This window comes from Ceratotherium simum, chromosome 36 (genome assembly GCF_057802395.1).
Source record: "Ceratotherium simum simum isolate JZ-2026a chromosome 36, ASM5780239v1, whole genome shotgun sequence".
Taxonomy (NCBI): domain Eukaryota; kingdom Metazoa; phylum Chordata; class Mammalia; order Perissodactyla; family Rhinocerotidae; genus Ceratotherium; species Ceratotherium simum.
In genome coordinates, this window is record NC_141935.1 from 24,282,472 (window position 1) to 24,307,009 (window position 24,538).

The window sequence follows — 24,538 nt, forward strand, 5'->3', positions numbered from 1 at the left end:
TAATAATAGCTAAAGCACACCCTTCCATGGCACTTCCTGGGTGCCCTGTACTGTTCTGAGCATCTACACCTCCTGCAATGTTCCAGACACCACAGAGAGGTGGAGATTACTGCTCTCACTCTCAGATGAGGAAACTGAGGCCCAGAGAGGTTAAGTGACTTGTCCAAGGTCACACACGTGGTAAGTGGCAGGGCCAGGGCTCAAACCCAAGCAGGCTGTGTTCAGAGTCGGCGTTCTTACGTCTCAGCTGCACTGCCTCAAAGGGCTTATAGTTTGTGCGGGGGGCAGAGTGTGACTTCTTGGGACCTCCCTCCACCCAGGAGCTGTCCTCATTATGGTCACACGAAGTGAGTCTAGTAAATTCAGATTCATTAGATACTGAGTACCTTCTATGTGCCAATTATTCTTCTAGGCAATGTAGCGCCTCAAAGGTGAACCCGACAAGGCGGGGCCCTCGAAGGCCTGGCACTGGGGTGAGAGAGCAGCTCTACACGCAGATAATACGAAGGGGTGGTCCGAGGCCCGGGGGGCCCAGTGCTGAGCGTGGGCTGCTTCTGGAACCGCCTGGGCTCCGAGCTGGAGCGCTCGGGTGGGTTGTAGAGTGGGAGGGAGTGTGAGCAGAGATGGTGGGGGAGGACAGACAGCCAGGGAGTAGGCCGGAAAAGAGAAGGAAACCAGCAAAATCGGCTGAGAAGAGGGGGCTGGTGGGGAGGAAGCTGGGCACTCCAGGAGTGGGCTAGTGCTGAGGGGCTTGCGCCCCGTCTCGAGTCCCTTCCTGAGCCCTGCCTGGCCCCCCTTGGGACACGGAGAGGCTGTGGTGGCTCAGGCAGAGCCGTCACCTGGACTTACTGTGGCCGGTCTCCTGAGCAGTCTTGTTTAAGTTCCTCCGCAGCTGCCGAGCTTTCTCTGGGATTCCACTGAAATCTGCCTTTCTTCTGTTTCTAACAGCATCCCACCCAGCCCCTGTCCTCCTCTCCCTCCCCACTCACTCGTCTGTCCCTCCATCCCCCTCCCCGTGGGCCCCTCCCTTAGTCACCCTGCAGCCATAGTGGCACCATGTTCCCAGCCTCCTCTTGGAGGCTCTGGTCCTAGGGGCCCTGCCCACAGCTCCCCCAGTGCGGAGGCAGGTGCTGGGATGGCTGTACTGGCCCCTGCTCTGGTCGAGGAGGTCAAGTCCAAGCCTCCTGGACCTGGGAGGGAGGGCCTCCATCACCACAGCTGGTTTCAATTCTCGGTCCTTTCCTGAAATACGTTTCCTGTTAAAAAGCAGGCGTATCACATCCCTTCTGCCCTTTGCCCCTTTAAGAAATCAGCAAGTGTGTCCTGAAGTGCCGCCCAGAGTTGGCTCCTTCTGAAGGACAATCTGTGGGAAGTGGATCACTTCTGTTTGGCTCTTATTTTCTGGAAAGGCATTCTCCCTTCCCAGGGTAGCTGTCTGGTGGAAGCCCACCCCTCCCCTCTTGTTGACTGATGGAGCTGAGGGGCCCCAGTCCTCAGGCCTCTCCTTGCCCTTTCCTGGTGGCAACCAGGTTTGTGAAAACAGGCACAGTGGGTGTCTCAGTCAGCTTTTGCTGTGTAACAAACCTCCCCAAAACTTAGTGGCTGAAAACAACAGCCATTTCTTTAGTCCACGTTCCGTGGGTCGCTATTTGGAATGGGCTCAGGAGGGCTGGGCTTAGTTGTTCTCAGCCAGGGTGGCTGGATGGCTGGAGTCTCTCCCCGTGCGGCCTCATCCTCCAACAGGCTAGCTGGGCTTGTTCACATGGTGGCCGGAGAGAGCTCTAGGAGAACAAGGGAAGGCATGCATGGCCCTTGTGGCCTCGGCTTGGAACTGGCACAGTGCCACTTCTACCACATTCTATAGTAGCCTGGATTCAAAGGATGGGGAAACAGACTCTACCTTTAAATGGGAGGAGTTGCAAAGTCACAGTTTCAAAGAACATGGGCACAGGGAGTGGAGAATCGGGGCCATTTCTGCCGTCTACGACAGTTGGTTGGTGCACCTTCATTCTATGTCTTGTCTGTTAAATGAGGATAAAGACACGGATTGTGGTGGGAATTGGGTGAGGTGATGTTTTAATGGTAATGAATTGAGATTCATAATCATAATGGTAATAATGGTTAGACCTGGACCGTTGGAAGGTTGGGAAGGTACTTTCTGTAGACGACCAAGCACACCTGTCCAGCCCAAAGGACAGGATAAAGCAGTGCTATTTTTCCTCCTTAGTGGCTTATTAATCCATCCCTGTCCACCTAGAAGGGTCCTCAGGGAGCCCCCCTCCTCTCTTTCCCCATAGCCTCGTGGTCCACCATTGTCCTCCTTTCTGCGTCTGGCTCAGCCTGTCATCCTTCAGTGGAATGGGGGGTTGGAGGGGGGGCAAGAGGCATCCAGTTCTGAGCCCAGGAGGCACAGAAGTCAGAGTGGCCCAGCCACAGGGCCAATGAACCTCTCTTGTCGCAGTTGTGTGGTCAAAGGTCACATCGTACGTGGCCCGGTGGCCCTGAGTTTTGAGCATATTAAGTACTTGCAGTAGCGTTGCTCCAGTGTGGCGTCAGCCTAACAGAATCCCTGACTCACGTAGGATGTCCTAGCTGGGTGTGGGCAGGGCTCTGTTAGGGGGATGGGAGTAAGCACCCAGTGCCCAGGAGCCAAGCATGACAGGGCCTCTAGGATTCTAGAAAGATGCCAAATGATTGTTGTAAAGACCAAACAGCCTGGCCCACTTCTGGCTACCCCTTCTTGCCCACCACGGACATGTAGCCCCAAGATACTCCTGTTCCAGTGAAAATTTGGTAGCTGGGGTCATCTGGAGGATCTTCACTCACAAGGCTGGTGGCTGATACTGGCCCTCAGCCAGGACGTCACCTGGGCTGTTGGCTGGAGCACCCCCACCAGCCCTCTCCATGTGGTTTCTTAAGTGGGCTAGTTTGGGTTTCCTTACAACATGGCGGCTGGGTTTAAGAGTGAGCGGGCAAAGATGCAGAAAGTGAAGCCACTGGTTTGGTAAGGCCTGACCCAGGAAACTGGCACAGTGCTCCTTCTGTTGTATTCTGTCGATCAGTCCCAGAGCGCAGTTTAAGAGGAAGGACTATGGACCGCACCTCTTGGTGCAAGAGTGTCAGAGAATTTGGGGTCATCTTTTAAAATGACCACACTTCCATTTGGAAGAAGGTGGTCCAATTTATCATTTCTCTGCAGGATTTTGTAACGTATTTCTCCTCCCTTAGTGAACATCACTGACCACTTACCAGCCTCATCTTACCCTCTTCTCACTTCCCCCCAAAACTAAGATTTTCACTCAGGAATCCACACGTCCTTCATGCAGCCTGGGCATTGTAGGGAAAGCTGACCCCACTTCTAGCTCCAGGGGTGGGCCCAATTGCTTAAGCCAATAAGTACCTTCCATTTCCTTTGCCAAATCGTTGGCTCAAGGGTGGGCATGTGACCTAAGTAGTCTTCTCTGGGTAAATCTCAGGACCCCTGCTTGGAATACTGGGACAGAAGTGTTCTGTCTCCTCTGGACAAGTGGTATGTGGATGTGAAACCTGGAACTGCTGCAATCATTTTGTCACCACGAGGGAAGTTGGTCTTATGATAAAGCTAACACCACAGAAGACAGAGCAGAGATGGAAGATGTTGGTTCCCTATTGAATCATTGAGCCATGGAATCAAACCAATCCTGTATTTGTAGTAATAATCAAAACAGTGAACAGTAGTTAAGCACTTAATATGTTTCAGGCACTTTAAATGCATAATCTCTATTAAGCCTTACACAGAGCCCTGGATATGAGTATTATTATAACCCCTATCTTATAGATAAAGAAATAGGTCTAAAATTTTTTGATGAGGAGACAGGCCTCCAGAAGCAGAGTAATTTGCCTAAGTTCACACAGCCAGTAAATGATAGTCAGGAATCACACTCATCAGTCTGACCCGAGAGCCCACACTCCTAACCACTGCCCCATACTGCCTTTCTGGACTTTTCCAGTTACGTGAACCAATAAATCCCTTCGTCATTTAGGCTTATTTGAGTTGGTTACTTCTAAAATAAAGACCACAATGGATAACCTGTCTCTGCAAGTGTGGCATGTCCCCAGGGCATGAGCAGCAACATCAGCCCCACTCAGAGAAAGCCATCCTGAGCCCAGTCCCCTGAGCCCCGGCAGGAAGTTGGCACAGGAGCACACACATGGGCTGCCCTGCAGGGCACGGCTCCAGGAAGGAGCAGGTGTGTCTGCCAGGCCTGAGGGGAGTCCCCAGTCAGATGGGGAGCACCTGAGCACAAGCCCCGCACAGGCCTCTTTCCGCCATCCCTCCTTCCTCACTGGTCCTCTGGGAGGCTGGGGCGCAGCTCAGCTGAGCCACCTCCTCCTTTTCCACTGTTGCTGTCGTGTGGCCACCCAAATGAATCTGCAATGGCTCCTCAAGGTCTCTTTGGACTGGCGTCCTTTCCTGGCTTCCAAACAAGATCCCTGAGTATCCTCCCTCCCATCCCACCTCCAGCAGGTGAGCCCAAGTCTCCCATTTAGCAAGCTCTCTGCTTTGCCTGATTAGCTGGGAATGACGCCCTAGGATTGGGGGCTGCATTCCAGAGGCATCCTGGGAAGCCAGGGGCTTTGTCGCTGCCCCCGGAGAGTCACGCGACATCATTTATTTTCTGTGTCAGGTGTCAGTTTGCTTGACTGCTACCTGGCCTTCTCTGCGGCCACTAAGATGCTCTTTGGTGGACAGCCTTGCAGAGTTGGGTCTCGACAGGTGCCTGAAACTTTTTTTAACTGAAAAGAGAATTTGTTTTAGAAGAAAGAGAAAAAGCTCCCTATAATTCTGCCATGGCAAAACATTTCTCATTTTGCTTAATACACTCATATCCTTGTCCACATACGTAAATAGTTTTAAATAGTTCCCGGCACAGTCTACATACTATTTTTATAATTTCACTTAAAGCACTTGCTTGACTTGCTGCAGAGTCATCATAATTATAATTTTTACTGGCTGCATAATAGTGTGGCATATGGATGCCTCTGGTGTCATGAGGCTGACACAGTGAACTTAGCAATTATAATACATTTTTTTAAAAGGTGAAGCGGAGAGTAGTGCCATTGGCTACCAGCCACTGTGAGAGCAGGATTCATTGAGATCTTCAAGTTCACTCATATTCATAGTGAATAACTCCTTCCTCAGGGTTCTTTCCAGCACTGCCTCCGGGGGAAGACTTTCCTCATCACCCGCCTCCCCAGTCTGGGTTGGGGCCCTCCTCATGCTCCCAGATATCCCTTACTGAGTGCGTACCGTGTTCTAAATACTTTCCATGCACTAATTCGGTCCTCACATCCCCCGCTGTGAGGCAGGCCACTATCATGATCTTAATTTCATAGATGGGAACACTGAAGTCTAGAGGAGGCATGTCATTGTCAGGGTCTTGCAGGACAGACCACACAGCGTTGTGCTCCATGGCTTGTATGTCTCTCTCACTACCCTGTGAGATTCTTGAGGGCCGGGACACCCCTTTTTGTTTGGGTACACATGGATTGAGCCCAGTTCCTGGCTTTAGAAATGCTACCTGAAGACGTGGAAAATTGAACGGATGAAATGAATTGGGTGTGATTTTAAGGAAGAGGCAACGTGGTGCCCAGGAAGGCAAGCCTCCAGCCCTAGGTGGTGCAATTGGAAATGTCCCACCAGCAGCTGTGATGCACGTGGCAGAGCCCCTCCAGGCCCCCCTGCTGAGGGCGGGATCCTGGGCGGCGCTGTCCTCCACATGTCCATTGTAGGTGCCACAGCCTGGGGCACCAGGGGACTGCTCCCCCAGCGCTCCCAGCGATGAGCTCCCCATGGTGCCTGGCACACTTAGCCTCACATGCACTTGGTGCTGGAGGCCCAGGGCAGCCTGTCCCCACGCTTAAACCAATAGGGAGAGTGCCTCAACGTAAGAGGCTCAGTGCTGAGCACATGGCAGCCGCTTCATGAGTGTTATTTGTTATTTGGGTGATTGGACAAGGGTCAACCCAGATGCCTTAGCCTGGCCCCTGTCGATGCAGGACTGGATGCCCACTCTCCAGCGCTCAGCTAGTCCCCAGAAGAGGGCCTTTGGGCTTTGTCGTGCCGCAGGCTCTCATTGCCGTGATCTCAGAAAGGCTCCCCGGCAGCCGTCACCTTGGGCAGAGGCCCTCTCTGTTTTTAATCTCGGTGTCTACCCATCCATGGAAATTTCATCTTGTCAGCCTGCAGATTCTAAGGAGAGGGAAGCTGTGCTGTCTCCTCCAGCAAATGTCACCGCGGCTGCCCTTGCCCGTGTCTCCACCTGACTGACCACCCTTGACGCAGGTCCTGCTGGAGGGTGGGAGGGACGAAGCCCGGTCCTTGGGGCCTCAGCGCCGGCCGGGCTCCCCCGCCCTGCTCATTGCACAACCGCCCTCCCCGTCCCACCCCCACTTCCTCAGTCCACCCTCTGGCATTTAAGCCCCGAATCTGTCCTGACAAGGCTCAGAACTGGGGAACTGAGAAATTCCATGTGCTTAAATTTCTGCTCAGGCTCCACATGCTGGGGAGATCCAGGGCCCCCCGAGAGAGACCTAAGGTGTCCAGTTCTGTTCTGCAGCTCCCCAGCCCCTCCCAGTCCTGCAGGGCTGGGAGCACGTCTTGGAGCTCGTCAGGGATCTGGCAGGGGAGGTCGAGGGCAGAGGAGATTTGCTAACAAGCACAGGAAGCTGGTGCAACGCCCAGCGCCATTAAAATTAATCATTGGCTCCAGTCAACCTGGCCTCCAGCGGGACGATCAGCCTGATGTCAAGGTGGAGGCAGTAAGAGAGACAGAGGAGGGAGCTGGTCTCGTGTTCTCTGTCCTCAGAAGGAAGGACAACAGCTTTATTTGTGGCAGCTGGAAGGGGGGCTCCCTGTCCTCCTTCCTTTATGCCACGGAGCCTTTTCAGTTGGAAAATCCAAGCCCTACCCCATGGCTGTGGTAGCGACCAAGTACTGGTACCTCCAGAGGTCTCCTGTGTAAGCCCCCCATCCATCTGAGGACGTCTACCCTGCCGCCTTTCCCCGAGCTCCTCAATCCTCAGATCCTCAGCCTTTGCCTGAGGCCCGGGGAGGAACACAGAGTGCGTGCCCTGAGCTGGTACTTTCTGATCAAGGAGAGGAGAGAGGAGACGGGGCCCGGGGCCTGGAGAAGCAGCTGGGACTCAGGGCAAAAAGGTTCACTCCTTCTCTTTACTGGGGGGACAGAAAGCCCGCCTGTCCACCCTTCATTATTTTCCTTCCGTGAAACCCAGGCTTGGAAAGATTTAAGTCCTAACAAATTCACTTCCCCATCTCTAAGGGATCACAGGTGGATAGAACGGCCACGAGGAGCTGCTGACAGCAGGAGAGAATGCCCCTTGCTGCGCTGAGATGATGTGCTTGCAGCTGAGTGCTTATAAGCTGGCCTTCCAAGGGGCCGGTGCACCCTCACTGGGTGTCTGTGTGCTGTGCGGAGTGGTGAAAACAGTTCACGGACCCCTTTTACCACTGGTACGGGAGATATGGGTTGAAGGCACTGGCAAATGCTCTTTGAAGAACTGTGAGGGGGTCAGGATGATGCAAATTCTAGCACTGTCCATCTTTTGCCTTGCACTGTTCTTTCTCGGATTTATAGTCTGTCTCCTCTTTGCAAATTCCTTGCTGGCCGGGACGTGAAGAGTGCAGATGAGTGCTGGGTCCACAAAACACTTTCTGGGTGAGGACACAGCCGTCCTCACAGACCTCCGCAGCCGTGAACCCTGGGCTGCGCGTCCCCTGCCTCACAGCTATTCCCTTCAGCCTCTAAGACACACGTGGTCCCACTCGTGGTGGTCTGAGTGCGCCTTCCTTGCCAGCCTATCACAGCCTTCTCCTCATAGTCTGTTCCGGAGTGTTTGAGCTGAAAAAATAGACAGTGCCTTCCCACAGCACATGTGGACACACAGTGTCCAAAATCCTCTCCCCTTCTGCCCCATTTCTGAAGAAATCAGAAGGAAAGCAATAGGCGTGACAGGAGGAGCATGCCGAGCCCCGTCGAGGACCTAGGCCTTATGTTCTGCAGACCTACCCTGGCTTACATAGGCCGTGGGCACGTAGACCCTGGGTACCTTCAAACTATCCTGACTCTGTCTTCCTAGGACTTTTGTCCAGAATTGTCTGTGAACTTATAGTCACTTCTCTTTCCTTTCCTTTTCCATTTCCAGTTGAAATAATTACACGATGATGCCAGACCTGCTGAATTAGAATCTTGGGTGGTGGGGCCCAGGAAGGTGTATTTTTAGCACTATCTCCATTGCTTCTCATGCCCCTCAGGGTCTGAGAATTGAAGCTTCGTAGGGCTGAGTTTGATCAGCCCTACGTGATCTCCCCTTCATCTCTTTCTGGCTCTGAACTAGACAGCAGCAGGATCTGTTTTGTAGGGTGTGGCTTGTGCTGTGAAGTCTGGGCCAAGCCACCCTTTACACTTCCTTCTCGTCCCCTGAAGCTTGCATTCAACCAGCCCTCCCTGGCGGAGTGGCAGAGGGCGTCCAGGGGTAAGTCACGGCCGCTGCCGAGCAGCACATCCTAGTGACTGCAGAGCCAGCTGCAGGTAACATCTGGCATCTGACTTGACTTACTGGGCTCGGTCCCAGGGGAGCACATTTTGTCAAGAGCAACTGCTTCGGAGGACAGCTCTGCCCTTCTCCCTCTGAGTTCCAAGTTGCCTTGCGATCCCTTCTGCATTCCAGCACCTTCCATAGCTCCCATGTGAGTCATGCGAAAAGCTGAACCTGATGGGACTCATGAAGGACGTTTCCAGCCCCCAGGTTCTGTCTCGTAGGAGCAGAGCCACCCCCGCCCCTCACAGGCGACTGTGCCAGCCCACCTGGGGGCTGCTCCTCTTCCAGCGCCTGACAGAAGCAGCGTGGGGGGCAGGAGCCAGGCTGGAGGAGCTCCCCCAGGAGCCCTTTGGGACTTCCAGGATGGAAGTGGACAGACACTTTCCCCTCCCCATGGCCTGCGTCTGGGGCTTGAGCCCTGAGCTCCTCGGAGAAGCCAGTGACCTCAGCAGAGTGACGGTGGCCGGAGGGGGCTAAGTTTGCAAAGCCCGCCAGTGTCTTTACTGTAAGTGTCCATGGTGGGGGGGCCTCCTCGGGATCATTTAGGACACTCAGAGCACATGGCCGTGCCTTAGTTCCAGGTGTCGAGCACAGTTCGTTACCATCAGTTTCCTCTGTGCCACTTGGGGTTGGCAGGGCCTTGGCACCCCAGGAACGTTATGCCCCGTCCCCCTGCCTCTGCCGCAGAGGATGATCTCCCTGACTCAGCGCTGAGTCATCTGGGGGACGCTGCTGGACAGAGCGAAAGGCCAGAATCATGGACTGATCTCCTGCAAGGCTGTGTGGTTTTCTGGCTCTGTATCTGCGAGGCCAATCTCTCCACCCCTCGGAGAAGGATTCTCAAACCTGACTGTACGTTAGAATCAGCTGGCGGAATGTTTATTTTGTTTTTTTAAACACACAATCCCTGGACCCATCCCTGTGCCTTTGGGGTCTGGAGGTGGGGCCCTACAGTGGCATTTTTATAAAACTCAGGTTGAGAATTCTGCTGCACAAACCCGGTTGGAAAACTGCTGTAGATCCGCTGCCCTTCACCTTCTCATCTTATCAAGAACCTGGACGTCCGCGTAGCCCTAAGTGGTTACATCCTCATCCTCTCTCCTCCTGGCAGCCTCTCCTCAGCAGATGCACAAGCTTGAGACCTCCCATATACTTTTTGAAAGGGGGGTCCTCACCTGTGTCCTGGGATCCACACTTCATTTCTCCTCCAACCTCTGACCTCCTGCTCCCGCCTGGTCATCCTCCCAAACTCCCTGCTGAGGCCGCTCGTGGCCTAATCAGACCCCTGATTCCCCCTGGTCCCCTCACCGTCTCTGCAACAGGGTCCCTGTCCACCGCCTTCTCTTCCCTGGGACGCTCCTCTCCTGTTTCTGGAGGGAACACCCTCCCCCGCCTCTCTGATGGGTCCCCCTCCATCTTCCTGTGGTCTTCTCTTTCCTTGCTCACCCTAAGGTTTGGTGCCCACCCCCCGGGTCTTTGTTGATCTTCTTTCCTTGAATTCCATGCCTTATTCACTTCGGTGACTTCCGCCACTGCCCATAGTCCGCCCTTCCCCGGTCCCTGTCACCCGCTCGGGTCTGTTCAGCCAATGGACTCGGCCCTCTCCGAGTTTCCCACCTGGTTCTTGGCTCCACCCTCCCCACGTAGTGTGGAAAACCAGAAACCCAGACTCGTTCCATGCCCCCTTTGCTCCCTTCCCTGACATGCGGCCGGTCACCTAATCCCGGGGGTTGCTACCCCCTCTTCCTCCTGGGGGTCCTTGCCACCTTCTCCCCACTGCCACGCCTCACTTCCCACCTCATCACCTCTTACGGGGATTTTTGCCACGTCTCTCCTCCCAGCCTTCTGCCTTACCCCTTCTGCCCCATCCTCCCCTTGAGGTCACAGCGTTTGTTCTAAAACTCAACCCTGATCATGTAATTCCCCGTTGAAACCCTTCCCGTGGCTGCCCGTGGCCTGGAAGAAGAAGCCGGATTCTGCAGCAGAGCCCTCAGGCCCTCTCCGGTCTGACGCTGCCCACCTCCAGCCTCATTCTTTTAATCGATGAAGTTTTTAACCAAAATATGAGCCAGCCTCGTTTGTCATCACTGCGCTGCACGCACCCTGTGCCCAGCTGCCCTGTGCCACTCGAAGGCCCCTGTCACCCTCTGAGCTTCCGACGAACTCGTGGGTCGTCTCTGGGTGCTCGTCCCTCCTCCTTCCACGACGACTTCCCAGCAGCTTTCCAGACCCCTCGCCCAGTCACCTGCTCTTCTGTGAAGTCTCCCCTGATACAACCAAACAGAATTTGCCACTGTTCCCTTTGTGACCCGCTCCCGGGGTGGGGGTGGGCCAAGCCCCCACCAGTGGTCAGTCTGGACTCTGTATTCCCAGGACCCGGCATTGGCACATGGAATAAATCAGAACTAACACGTTGCCGTTGGGGAGGGCTCTTTCTTTAGTGAGTAAGACTCATTTAAAATAACACCTCTTCATATGAAGATATGCTAAAATCATTTTTTAAATTTCCTGCTGAGTAGATTAAAATGATGTTTTTGTATTATAAATCCATTTGCTTAATCCTTCTAGGGAATATGTTACTTTATATGGCAAAAGAGACCTATTACCATTGTTTCCTGATTAATGAAATTATTTATCCAAGCTAATAATAATTAAATTAATTAATAATGATTAATTTATCCAAATTAATGCAACTGTGGGTAATACATATAATATCATATTGTACAAGTCACTATGTGTACAAGGTGCTTATATTTTTATACACGTCTTAGAGATATCATGTATATGTCGGTGTGGGTAAAAGAGAATAGTCACCAAAAGTTCCTTCTACACCACACACATGCTAAGGTTGTCTCTCTTTTAAGTAAATTGTGGGTCAGCCCGTATTTTCCCAGCAGATAAGCCCTCGTCTTTGCTAATGTTGCTCATTTTGCATAACCTGTGTGTCCGCAGAGCTGCGGTTTCGCTAGGCCTTCCTATCTCCATGACAAGCAGGCAGATGCATGAAGAGGCCCAGCGGCCTCTAATCAGTTTGGCAATTCTGGTGAGATTCCATCTTTTGATAGCAGATGTGCTAGCTGACCTTCTAACTCTAAGAATCTCTGAGTTCAGGGACAGAGTTTCCTTTTGCTCAAAGTCTTCACATATGTATTGGGCTGAGCCATATGAAATGGCTGTTATTCAACTATTCTGGACCTACAAAAGTAGCAATTCCATATGGTTCAGCCTAATAAAAACATGTTCCTGTTCCCTAGGCAGGAAGACTGAGGCGAGGCCACAGCCACAAAGAGACAGAGGGTCACGGGATCTCAGCCAGATGCCACCAGGTCAAGGCACCATCTGCTGTGAGGCACACTGGCTGGGGCAGGGGTAGGATGGAGAGGTTCAGGATATTTTGAAAATCATTAAGGATGAAGTTTCTTTCCTTCTTTTTTAAAAATTATTATTGTTATTATTATTATTTTTGCTGAGGAAGACTGTCCTTGAGCTAACATCTGTGCCCATCTTCCTCCATTTTTTATGTGGAACGCCGCCCCAGCATGGCTTGATGAGCGGTGCGTCGGTCCGAGCCTGGGATTCGAACCTTCGAACCCTGGGCCGCCGAAGCGAAACATGCAAACTCAACCACTATGCCACCGGGTCGGCCCCTTTTCAGTTCTTTATTGTGGTAAAATACACATGATCTGAAATTTACCATCTTTACCATTCTTAATGTGCAGTTAAGTGGTATTAAGTACGTTCACATTGCTGGGCAACCATCACCACCATCCATCTCCAGAACTCTTTTCGTCTTCCCAAACTGAAACTCTGTCCCCATTAAACAATCACTCCCCATTACCCCCTCCCCCAGCCCCTGGCAACCACCATTCTTCTTTCTGTCTCTATGAATTTGACTACTCTAGGTTCCTCATATAATTGGAATCATACAGTATTTGTCTTTTTGTAACAGGTTTATTTCACCTAGCATAACGTCTTCAGGTTTCATCTGTGTTATAGTACCTGTCAAATTTTCCTTCCTTTTCAAGGATAAATAATATTCCATTGTATGGATATACCGCATTTTGCTTATCCGTTCATCCATCTATAGACACTTGGGTTTCCTCTGCATTTTAGCTATTGTGAACAATGCTGCTATGAACATGAGTATATAGGTATCTCTTTGAGACTCTACTTTTGATTCTTTTGGGTATGTACCCAGAAGTGGAATTGCTGGATTATATGGTAATTCTATTTTTAATTTTTTGAGGATCCACCATACTGTTTTCTACAGCCGCTATACCAACCTTCCTTATTTTTTAATGCAAGGATGCAACATCCTGGGCTGAAAAGAGCTCAGGCTTCCAAACTAGACAGATCTGGGTTGTAATCTGGGCTCTGCTGTGTGGACAAGTCATTTAGCCTCTCTGAGCTTTGATTTCCCCATCTGTAAAATGGGGATAATAATAACCACCCCCAACGGTTGTAAGAATTAGAGGTAATGTAGGTAGAACGAGGGTAGCCTGGTGCAGCACACTGTATGTGTGTGGTAAATGGAATCTGTTATTAATTATTTTTATTTAATTAATAATTATTAAAATAAAATAATTAAAATTATTTTAATTAATTAAAATTAATATTTTCACCATTTGCTCATGTTCCTCTTCTACTATCTTTATACTTTGGTAGTATTCTCTTTTTTAATGGTGTTCCTCTCATATCCCACATACATGATACGCTAGCAGAGGCAAAGGATGGTGGCACCCACTTCCTAATGGTCCCTAAGTCCCCTGTTTCCTTCTGTATCCACTACCAAGCCCTGTGTCCTGGTCCCCATTACTCCTCAGCTGCTGCCTTCTTTGAGTTTGTCTTTCTCATCTCAGTCCCTTTCAATCCACCCGTCACCCTGCTGACAAATTCATTTTCTGAAATCACTGCTTCCCTCATATCACTCTCGCACTCAAAACTCTTTGTCAGAGCTCCGTTTCCTACAGATTGGGGGAAACCCCTTATGCAGGCATTCAGAACCCTCTAGAAATGCCCGGAGCAGCCCTCCTCCTCGTCCCCATCCCCTCCTCCATGTCACCACTCCTGGCCCCGCAGAACCCTCGCCCTCCTCCTCCCCAGTGGGAAGAGGCTGGGGTTCAAGTGCCAGCTCCATCACCTGGACGTCCGCAGACTTGGGCAAGCTCTTAGCCCCCTTCCTCCTCTGTCAGGTGGTGATAATGAGCGTCCTCACTACTCAGGACGCCCCCGCCCCCGGGGGGCAGGAGCTGAGGCGGGTGTCTGAATGAGCCGTTAAGAGACTTAAGCGTTGCAACTCAGCCTCAGCCTCCAGGAACGAAGGTCCAACAAATGCTCTATACCCCTGGCTGGATGTCCGTTCAGTGAGAGTGGGAGAACAGCCTTCCCCTCCCCGAGTCTCTCGTAGGGCCACCCTGGGCTCTGTGCCAGGAACACGGAGGGGCCCGTTAGTCGGTTGATTGATCTTGAATCCATGGCTCTCACACTTTAGTGAGCATTATCATTATTTGAGTGGAGGGAGAAACTTGCTTAGAAATTCAGATTCCTGGGCCATGCCTCAGACATTCAGATCTCAGGGGGACCCAGGCATCTGCATTTTTAACAAATTCCACAGGGGTTGACGCAGGAGGTCTGAGGATGCGCTTAACACTGGTTGCATTTCTTTGGATCCTCACAGACCACCTACTGTAGACAAGGCCCTGTGCTGGGGGCTGGGGGCAGAAAGGTGAGTGGGATGCCCCCTGGGACCTCAGAAGTGCTGTCAGCCACTCAGGGGGCAGAAACACACACACGTCGGGGGCAGTTGTTAAGATGAGGAGGAGGATGGGGCAGGGTCAGGATCAGATATAGGCAGACTCAGGGGTCAGCCTTGGATCTGAGGCGCAGGGGTGTGGACGGAAGGAAAGGCCACGTCAGGAAGCCAGTGGGAGCCACGAAGGTTGGGCAGGGAAGGGCCAGGGACCGCAGTGCAGAGAGGGAGGAAAATCGATGCCTGGGAAGCTTCCTCCAGAGCAGGAGCTGCGAGAAACGTGAGAGTGGTCCCTGGTCTGTTGGCCGATTTCCCAAATGGCCTGCTGTCTTGTCTGCACCTGGAGGAGCAGGTCATCTCCACCTGTGAGGCCACGCCGGGGCAGGAGCATGGCCACCGGCGTCGGACAGCCGTGGAGTCGATGCCCCCCTGTGATTGTGACCTTGGACAAGACGCCTAATTCTTCAGTCTCTGTGTGTGTGTGTGCTTCAAAATGTAGGTTTTATTATTATTTAGGTATGGTAAGGCCAACAGATCAGGAAATGACGGCCATCGAAAAGATAGCTTGTTACTCATGGTTCCTAAGAGGAAGCAGCATGCCACACCATGGCGGGGCACATGACGAAGCACCGGGGACAGTCAGGAGGCAGAGGGAGCGAGGGGGAAACGTGGGCAGGAGCCTTTATTGTGGTTTCCATGGGAAGGAACAGCAAGGCGGGGTAAGCAGTTTTAGGATAGGCTCTGGGGCTTAGGGGCTGTCCCTAATTGTCTGGCACCTGGCCCTGGGTGACTCGGGTAGGTGGGTGGCCAGGAGTGTGAGGGCCCATAAAGGAGGTGGCTGGAGTGTGGGCTCTGGATCGGCTGGTTTGCATAAGCAAGTCCTTTACCATCTCTAGGAGTCAGCTAGCCCTGGGAGGGGTGGTCTCCCCAGGTCAGCTAGGCCCCAGATGTCAGAGCATCAGAAACACAAGATAAATACAGCATGGAAGACAGTCTGGTAGGCAGAATAATGCCCTGCCCCCACATGTCCACACCCTGATCCCCAGAACCTGTGAATGTGCTACCTTTCATGGCAAAAAGGACTTTGCAGATGTGACTAAGTTAAGGATCTTAAAATGGGGGGATTACCTTGGATTATCTGGTGGGCCCAGTGTAACCACAAGGGTCCTTGTAGGAGGGAGACAGGAGGGTCAGAGTCAGAGAGAGAAGATGTGAGGATGGAAACAGGTCAGAGAGGAGAGAAGACGCAACACTGCTGGCTTTGATGATGGAGGAAGGGGCTGCGAGCCAAGGAATGCAGGCAGCCTCTGGAAGCTGGAAAAGGCATGGAAACCAGTTGTCCCCTAGAGCCTACAGAAAGGACCCAACCCTGAGGACCCATTTCAGACTAATGACCTCCAGAATTGTAAGAGAATATATGTGTGTTGCTTTATGCCACTGAGTCTGCGGTAACTTATACAGCAGCCATGGGAAGCTAATACAGATAGGGAGGAAGCCAACTGCCCTGCAGGGTTGTTGTGAGGCTCAGGGCCCCTGTGGGAAAGAGCCTGGCTTGAGGAAAATGTCAGTAAATGTGGTGATATTTCCTGTAGGCTCTGGAAAGGCTTCAAGGAGGTAGGGGACATGGACACACACCCCAACGTTGCTCCGTGCCTTGCGGCTGCTCAATAAATCTCAGGCTCCCTGTCACTCCCCTTGCAGATCTGGGGTGTCTGCGGGAACCCCATCAGGGAAGGGTTCCAGGAGATCTGCCCTGGGCCTGTGCGCTCTCCACTCTGCGGGCGCCTGGAGTCCCAGCCTCTGTCCCGCAGCAACAGCATGTGTGCTGGGGGTCATTTCCTGAATTTACCTCTGTGGGTGACATATGTGGCCCTTAGAATCTTTGCCACATAAGGGTGGTGCCCTTTCCAGCTGCCATCTATTGTCCTTGCAAGCGACTGCACTGTTGCTCCTTAATGGCAGGAGCCATTTGTCACATGACATCTGTGTTCCCCCAAAGGCCCCATGCCATGCCTCCTCCAGGTGTACATTGACCTCTCTAGGACGGGGATAAGAGATGGTCTGAGTGGGAAGGTGCCAGACCCTGGCTGCCCCTCGCCAAGCTCCTGGAGGAAGCACAGCTGGGCCCCAGGCTGGCGATGAGCACGCACGCCGCTGTGTCTCCGTGCACCCTCAGAAGGCTGTCCCCTCCGGCCTCTCACAGGGACGTTCGTCTCGGCCTTCACCGTGCTGTGCGGTGCCCGCACTGACCTCCCGGACAGGCACGTGTGCTGCGTCTTCTGGCTGAACATTGCGGCTGCCCTCATCCAGATCCTCACGGCCATCGTCATGGTGGGCTGGATCATGAGCATCTTCTGGGGCATGGACATGGTCATCCTCGCCAGTGAGTAGCCGCCAGTGCCATGCCTCTTTGTGGGGCTGGGGCTGGGCTAGGACGCGGGGAGCAGGGCTGGAGGAGGGATGGGGCCAGATGGTCTGGGCATTTGTGATCCCGCAGGGCGTGGGCACTTCACGGGGAGATCCGCGGGGCTGGGCCTGCCCCTCCCCTGAGGGCTCACCTATGTCCTCCTCATTAGTGCCTACGGCCGACTGGCATATGGGACCCTCCCCACATGCCAGCACTGACGCCTGCAGGGAATCATGGGTGCAGACAGGCAGAGACCTGAGCCAGAGAGCGTGAACAAGGGAGGGACGGAGCCCCTATCGGCTCAGACACATCAGGCATCACATTTGTCAAGGAAACAGGCCAGCTGACAACACTGTGTGGCCCACATGAGCTCGGGTCCCTTATGCCTCCAACATGCAGTTTCCAGAAAGAAGAAAAAGGCCACTTCTTATTTGCCCACAGGAAACCCCATAACTGTGTTTTTACAGCCAGAACAGCATAATTTCTCCTTCTTTTAAGCTAAGCTCTTTGTTCATTATTCTTCCTCTCTGGTGTTGAGTGGACCTTCACCAATCATTTAACACCAACTTGATCCTGTTTTGTGAAAGGGCTTACCACTACAAAAACAAGTTTACCAAAGGCAACTGATTAACATTTTTAAAATAACCTAGCGAAGTCTTAAAGCAGACACCTATTTGAAGCAGCCATGCACGTCACCCTGGGCCCCCACGCGTGCTCCCTGTATTTTCACACGTTCCGTCCACCTCATCAGGCCGAGGTTCCTCACTATGAGGGACCACATCTCCTCAGGCTCTTTGTTCTTCTCTTCACACCCCACGCTCCTCATTGTGCCCCACCCAACAAAACCATTCATAGCTGGGATTGTGCCAGAAGTAAGCTGTGCCAGGTAAGGGCAGCAGAGGCAGAGGAGAAGCCCCGGGTTCAGGGGGCCCTAGAATGATCTAGCATGATCTCTAGCCAACTCAGCCTGAGTTCAGGATCCTGTGAGGTTCCAAGACCCAGGGCACACACAGATGTCAGGGCCAGGCAAGGCCTCAGGTCTGTGACCAAGCAAGCCACTGGACCAGAGTAATTACAGGGACCAGAGCTTGAGTGAGATCAGCAGAGCCGGTAGATTGGTCAGACAGGCTTCCTGGAAGCAGCTCCTTCAGCAGCAGAGGTCAGGGGAGGAAGTGAGTCAGCTGGACTGCCAGGGCATGCCAAAGTCAGAGCAACCCAGGCCGACGCTGGGAGATGGGCAACCAGAGAAGGGGGAGTCCCCAGTGCTGCCAGCCATCCTGCGAGTCCTGAGAAGCAGAGTCTGACAGTTTCCCGGAGGGGATTTGGCACTTCCCTCGGGGCCTGTGGGGTGGCCTGCGGGCTCCCGACGCTGTTCCCAGTTGGAACCTGGAAGGTGCATCTGCTCTCAGAAGCTTCCTTAGCTGCAGTCAGAGGGTAGGAAGCCTGCCCCCTGTCCGCCCGGTACGAGCCTCGACCCCTCCTCCTGCTTCTTCTCCTCATCATGCCGAGTATCTGACCAGGCACTGGGCACTGTAGTGAGCAACCTTTCCATTATAGTGGAACACGCTTACGTCACAGGGTGGGTCTCAATAAATGCATGCTGATGCCTCATCTGATCCCTAGAGCTTTCTGGTATGCTGGTCTGTGGTCGTCCTTGGTACCCACGAGCCACGGGGTCTGGATCTTAGAGGTAACTTGAAGAACTCCCCTTATCATGTCCTCGATGAGGAAACGGAGACCCCGAGAAGCGCAGATGGGGACCCAGTCTCTTCCACACTTTCCATCACCCTAGGCTGTGGACTCGGCCAGAAACCCCTCTTCTGTGGCTGACGTGGGGGCCATAACTGGGCTGCAGGACAATCAGGTGACAGAAGCCCATCCTCACCCTTCCTGCCCACCCCCAAGCCTTCACTGTGGGCCAGAGTCAGCTTCCTGGGTGTCTGTATACCGGTTCTGGGATGCTGTCTTTGCATCAGACTTTTTAGAACACTGTTTGGGGGATGGACTTGAGGGCTGCACCAGAAAACTGGTCCCTCCTCACTGCCGCCCACTTACCCCCCTTGGCCCCCAGACTCAATCACCCATCTCAGCAAGGGGTGCCTGTGCACCTCTTCCAAAAAGTAAACCCAACCTCAAAGGATGAGTAATTGCTACTCTTGAGATGGTGCTGTGGGCTGGGATTGCTCTGAGCCACAATGGAGAGTGTGTGTCCCAGCGTGACGAGTTTGCAGGAAATAACCACCATGGACTTGTCTGTCCTAGTGGAGAGTTGGATAAGGGGCTGTTCCTTCTGGTGTCATGCCAGCCCCTTCCTGTAAAATGAAGGCAACTTTTCAGTTGTAACAATACGGAATGATTTTTCACACGGCATCGTCTAGGGTGTCATCAACAATCTGAGCGCCCAGAAAAACTCCTAGGAGGGAAATCAGAGAAATATAAATCAAAGTAGAAGTTAAAATCAGGAACTTAGAAGCATGCTGCTCCATTTATATTAATAATAACAAATAACAGTCTCTAACAACCTGTCTTGGTCATGGGTCAATAAATACCTGGTAGGTCTACAGTAGCCTCTTTCCACTGCCGTATCCATGGCAGACATTGCTAATCAATCCTGACACTTTCTGCTGGACAATCTTACATGTTCTCAACACTGGGCTTCAGGCAGTCACTACCAATGGATCCAAGATGTCAGCAAGATAAAACCTGTTTGGCATCCCCAGCCTGGGTCTATCCTAAAGCATTAGGTTTTATATATTTGGCTCCTGTCCATATAAAGGGTGAACCACATGGCTCAGACAGAGCTGGGCTAGGGCCGGGATGGGTCACTTCAGCATCTTTAGGTTGTCACAGTCAAACCTGTCCTGCAGCTGTCCCTCTCAGGTCCATCCAGAATTCATCTCAGGGCCAACATGGGTCGGGGGTGAGAAAAGAGTGAGGGGCAGGAGGTGAGCAGAAGAGCGGGCTTGGCTGAAATATGAAGGGAAGGGGAGGCACTGGCCAGAGCTGCTTGGCAGTGTCTCGCCGGGTGTGACCCCCGGGAGGGGAGGGCCCTGGCTGTGCGCTCCCGCAGGCAAACCCACACACATGATGGGGCTCACCGCTGCGCAGCGGCTGGTCCCTGTGAACACTGAGCCCTGCCCCGTTTCGTCTCCCAGGCGCCACCACGCATCCTCCCTCTTTTTACGTTTCAGCCAGTCCCTCTGGCCTCTGTTTTCAGACTGTTTTCTCTTTTTCTTTTTCTTCTCTTCCTCATGCTGCCTCACATCCTTGTGTTGCTCCGAAGTTTCCCAAGGTGAGTCTGTTGGTGGATGCACGGGCCTCATGCCCGGCTGCCCAGGGCCCTCCCCTCCACTGCCCCTCACCCCCTGCACACAAACACCCCTTCCGCCAGTTGGTCAACGGGCTTTTATTTTTAGCTTTTTATTTTGGAAAATGTTTAAACATAAAAGTAGCGAGCCAAGTGTAATGTGTCCCTGAATACCCACAGCAGTTTCAACAATTATCAACTCATGGCCACTCTCTTTTCATCTGTTACTCCCTGCATCTTCCCCCATCCTCAGCACTGGATTATTAGCACCTAAAATTGATGAATAATCTGGTAAGTAAAGAGAGAAAACCAATTAAGCCCCCTGAAGCTTCTCTGCAGGCTAAGTTAACAGCTCATAGGTGGTAACCACTCAGCAAATTCCAGACTCATAATTTCATCCTTAAATATTTCAGTAGGTATCTTTTTTGAAAAAAAAAGATAACTACAGGGGCAGGTCCGGTGGTGTAGTTGTTGGGTTTGTGTGCTCCGCTTCAGTGGCCCGGGGTTCGTGGGTTCTGATCCTGGGCGCAGACCTGTGCACCGCTTATCAAGCCGTGCTGCAGCGGCATCCCATATATAAAGTAGAGGAAGATGGGCGCAGATGTTAGCTTAGTAACAATCTTCCTCAGCAAAAAGAGAAGGATTGGCAACAGATGTTAGCTCAGGGCCAATCTTCTTCACCAAAAAAAACCCACAAAACATAACCACAATACCCTTTCACCCCCAAATAAATTAGCAGCAATTCCTTAATATCAACAGTGGTTAATTTTTCCCAATGGCCTTGCCATTATGACCAATGTTTTAAAGGCTCGAAGCCCCCAGGGACCTTTGCCTGTGTCACAGATATCCAGCTGATTGAACGCACACGCGTGGTCACTCCCTTCTGTCTGCTGTCTTCCTCCTTCCTTCCTCCTCTCCATCCACACATACCAGATGCCCGTCACTTGGTGGAACCTGCCTGGCCCCTTCGCCCAGGGCTCTGCATTGGAAAATCATGCCAGGCCAGTTTGGGGCAGCTTTTGTGCAGTGGCTTCAGGGGTGTGGATCCAGAAGCCTGGTGATAACCTTCCAACCCCCACAGCAGATATCCTCCTCTCATATATCCCCATTAAACCCAAACTTCCACAGTTCTCCATCCTTTTGTTTCCCATTGAAAAGCCAACATCCTTGGGAGAACTTGGACCCTGACTGTAGAGTCATTTATGCCTCTGTATGAACAAGGTCTCATGAGCATATTCTAATCTGGGGGCACGTCCTGGAGAAATCCTGAAGGAAGTGGGCGTCTAACCATCTCTCCTTTGCTTCTTCCTTGCAGGCTACAAGGAGCAGGGCATCCCACAGCAGCTGTGAGCCCTCGGGAGCCCCTGAGAAGTCCAGGGTACCCGCATGAGGGCCGTACCAGGCAGCGGCGGGCACAAGGACCTTCACATGTTCTCTTCTGCTGTTTCCTGGGTTTGGAGTGGAAAGTGGGGATTTTGAAAATATTATTTATTTTGAAAATGCATCTGCTTTTCTCAGCAGGCTCTGAGGGCTGCCAGCCCCTCCCCCTGCTCCAGAAAGCGCTGTCAGCGCAGGCACCCAGAACATCTCGAGCGGGGGTGGGGAGTGGGATGGAGACGGGGACACGGAAACGCTCCGACTTGCCCCCACCTTGTGTCACCCACTGCCCACTGCAAGGGCACACCGGAGCTGCCCAGGGGGCCCGTCCGGGTGAGCAGGGCCTCACCGAGGGGCAGGACTGTGGTGGACACTTCCTCTGAGTCCCCAGCCCCTGCCAGAGTGGTCTGGGGCAGCACCAGGGCGGGAGTGAGGATGGACAGACTCCAGCCCGGCGTGGAAAGGCCTGCTGTGGCCTCCACCATGGCGGGGACAGATCCTCACAGGTGTCTCCTGGCCCTGCCCCCCCAATGCAGCCCCCACCTCCTCGCCACTGAAATCTCCGGGCCTGGGTGTGTTTTGACATTTATTTTCCTGGGAAGGAGGGCGGTGGCTCCATCCCTGGGGCAAAACCCCTGGCATGGCCAGATGTTCATAAATTACCCACCCAGGTCTGAGCAGGCACGGGCTGGCAGCCTTCCACATTGTACTTAACACCGTTTCTGGCCACAGTCCTTTTTCTGAAATCCTTGGGGCTGGATGGGCCTCTGAATTCAGAAATTTTGGATCTGAGAAAGAGAATAGGAGCCATTTATCCTCCATTTTCTAACCCCCCGACAGTGTGGAACAGTGCTCTGCCATCAAGCACGTGACCATTTCTGCAGAGAAACATGAATAGTCAGACTAACTGGGATCAATAAAAACTGTAAATAGCCTCACTTCAGTTCAGGTCAGATTTTGCCACTAAATAAGTTATGGAAGAAAACTTACCATTTGAGAGCTTTGGGATTTTAGAATTGCAGAGAAAAAAACTGTATGGGGTTGTGGACCTCTATCTGAAAATCCTTCTTGCAAACAGATGTGTTGGGGTGACGTTGTTGGCGTTACACGGGGGTTCCTCCCGTTGCAAAGGGACCCGGGGCCCTTTAAGATGCCCCTGTGAGTGACTGTTCTAGAGTCAGAACCCAGCGGAGGGAGGAACCAACAAGTTGTCCAGGCTCCCGCGGGTCAAGTATCAACCTGAAATTAAGAGAAAAGAGATCCAAAATGGTGGCATTTAGATGTCTGTTTTCTTATCATTTTCATTCTAACACAGGAATCGCTAAAATGTGGGACTGGCCCAAAGCCAGGTTTCCGACCCCACTGGACTTTGTGCCACCGTGTGTGTCCCTCTCTGAGGGGCTTTTCCTGTCTGTCAGGGGCAGAGTCAGAATTTGGCCAGGGCCGGAGAAGTGACCTGTCTGGCCCTTTCCTCCCTGCTGGATGGGCATGCCTGGGGAGCCCGGAGCTGGACCGTGAGCCCCTTTGCTTGCATAATCTCTGTTTGTAAACCCCCCACCCCGGCCAGCAGCCCACCTACTCCATCCACTGGGCTTTCTCATCACAGTCCTGCCCGGATGCAGGCCTTGGGCTCCCTGGGGTCTGGACAGCTCCCTGGCATCCTCGGAGAAACAGAATCCCCTCCAGACACTCACCCACCTCTGGGCCCCACTCGGAGGCGGGTTCTCTGCTCCTGGCCGGATCCTACCCCGCCGTCCACCCCTTGGTTTTGGTGACCGTCTCGTCCCTCTTACATCGCTGCCCGGGGCTGGTTGCACTTTTGAACACCTGGCAATGTCTCGATCTCCTCCCTCCTTCTTTCTTTCTGACCCAACCCAGGCCTTTGCTGCTGCTTTGATGTTTGGAAGCCTCTGTGTTTTCAAGGCGTGGGATCAGATCTGGCTTTCTCTGGAAGGCCAGAACCTCTCACCGTGTGAAGGCAGCATCCTCTAGGCCAAGAAGAGAGCAGGCTGACTGCCGGCCGCTCTCGAGGAAGCAGTGTCGAAGCACGGAGCCTCCCCTAGAATCAGATAAAACAGCTTCAGCTGAGGGAGATCATGGCCCAGGCCCCCCGTCCCACAGCCCTTCACCCCAACAGCTCCCCGAGTTTGCCTGCCTCCCCAGAGTGATGACAGGCCTCAGGTGGGGGCTGCCCCAACCATCAAGAGCGGAGGATCTTCTTTTCCTGGCTTGGGCTGGGGGTGGCTGCTGAGGGGGTAGACGAGAGATGGCAATTTGTGTCACATGTTTAGTGACACAATCCAGACACAGGTGGGATCCTCTTGAGTGGCAGGTGTCACCACGAGTCCTAGTGTGGGATGGCTTAATACAGGGGTTTGTGTGCGTGGAAGGACATCTCCCCTCCGCCCACCCCCTGCCCCAGATCCCCCCACACCTGGGGGCTCCTCCTCCAAACTTGAGAAGACCTCAGCCTCGGGAGGAAACCTCTTTCCAGGTAACTGATATGTGGAAGAAACCGAGAGGACCCCTGCCTGTCTCCTGAACAATGAGTCTGTGAGGATTGCCACATGGGTGGAATCAGCTCAAAATAGCCTCCCTCTAAATTAGACGGTGGTCTCAGCATTATCATCTTCCTTAGATAAGGGCTGGGATACTACAAGTCGTCCGAGCTGGCCACTCAGGCTGTTAGATGGCCAGAGGTAATTTATTAAACACCAATCAGCTGAAAATCAGGATTCTCCTGCCAGCAAGTGCTTGATTGACACACGGCCCATTGGTGGCAGAGCTGGGCGTGCCTCGATGGGGCCACACAAGGTGATGGTCTGGAAGTCACAGGGCACGTGGCAGGTTCGGCCTGTCATCAGTCAGAATTCCCCAGGACCTTTCCTGGCCCGGGTGCTTGGGGCAGGGGTCACAGGCTCGCAGAGCACTCCACGGTGAATGAGATACCCTGGGACCTAGTTATGACAGAGCGGGAGCCTGGAGAAAGAATGAGCCACCTGGCAGCCCGGGAGTGTCCTGTGGACAGTGGAGACTGTTGACCTGGATCTTAAGCTCTGAGGCTGATTTAGAGCCACAGATTTCAAGCCAGGAAGGC

The 24,538-nt window shown here is 53.0% G+C and overlaps 1 protein-coding gene across 1 annotated transcript in view; it reads left to right on the forward strand.

Moving 5' to 3' along the window:
- The window catches only part of STUM (stum, mechanosensory transduction mediator homolog), a 55,253-nt gene extending 32,251 nt beyond the window's left edge, over positions 1-23,002 (forward strand). Inside the window, exons 2-3 of the mRNA XM_014794651.2 lie at positions 16,554-16,733; positions 21,380-23,002. Coding sequence (XP_014650137.1) covers positions 16,554-16,733; positions 21,380-21,414 — 215 coding nt within the window. The 3' untranslated portion in view covers positions 21,415-23,002. The remainder of the gene's footprint in view (positions 1-16,553; positions 16,734-21,379) is intronic.
- The last annotated feature ends 1,536 nt before the right edge of the window (positions 23,003-24,538 follow it).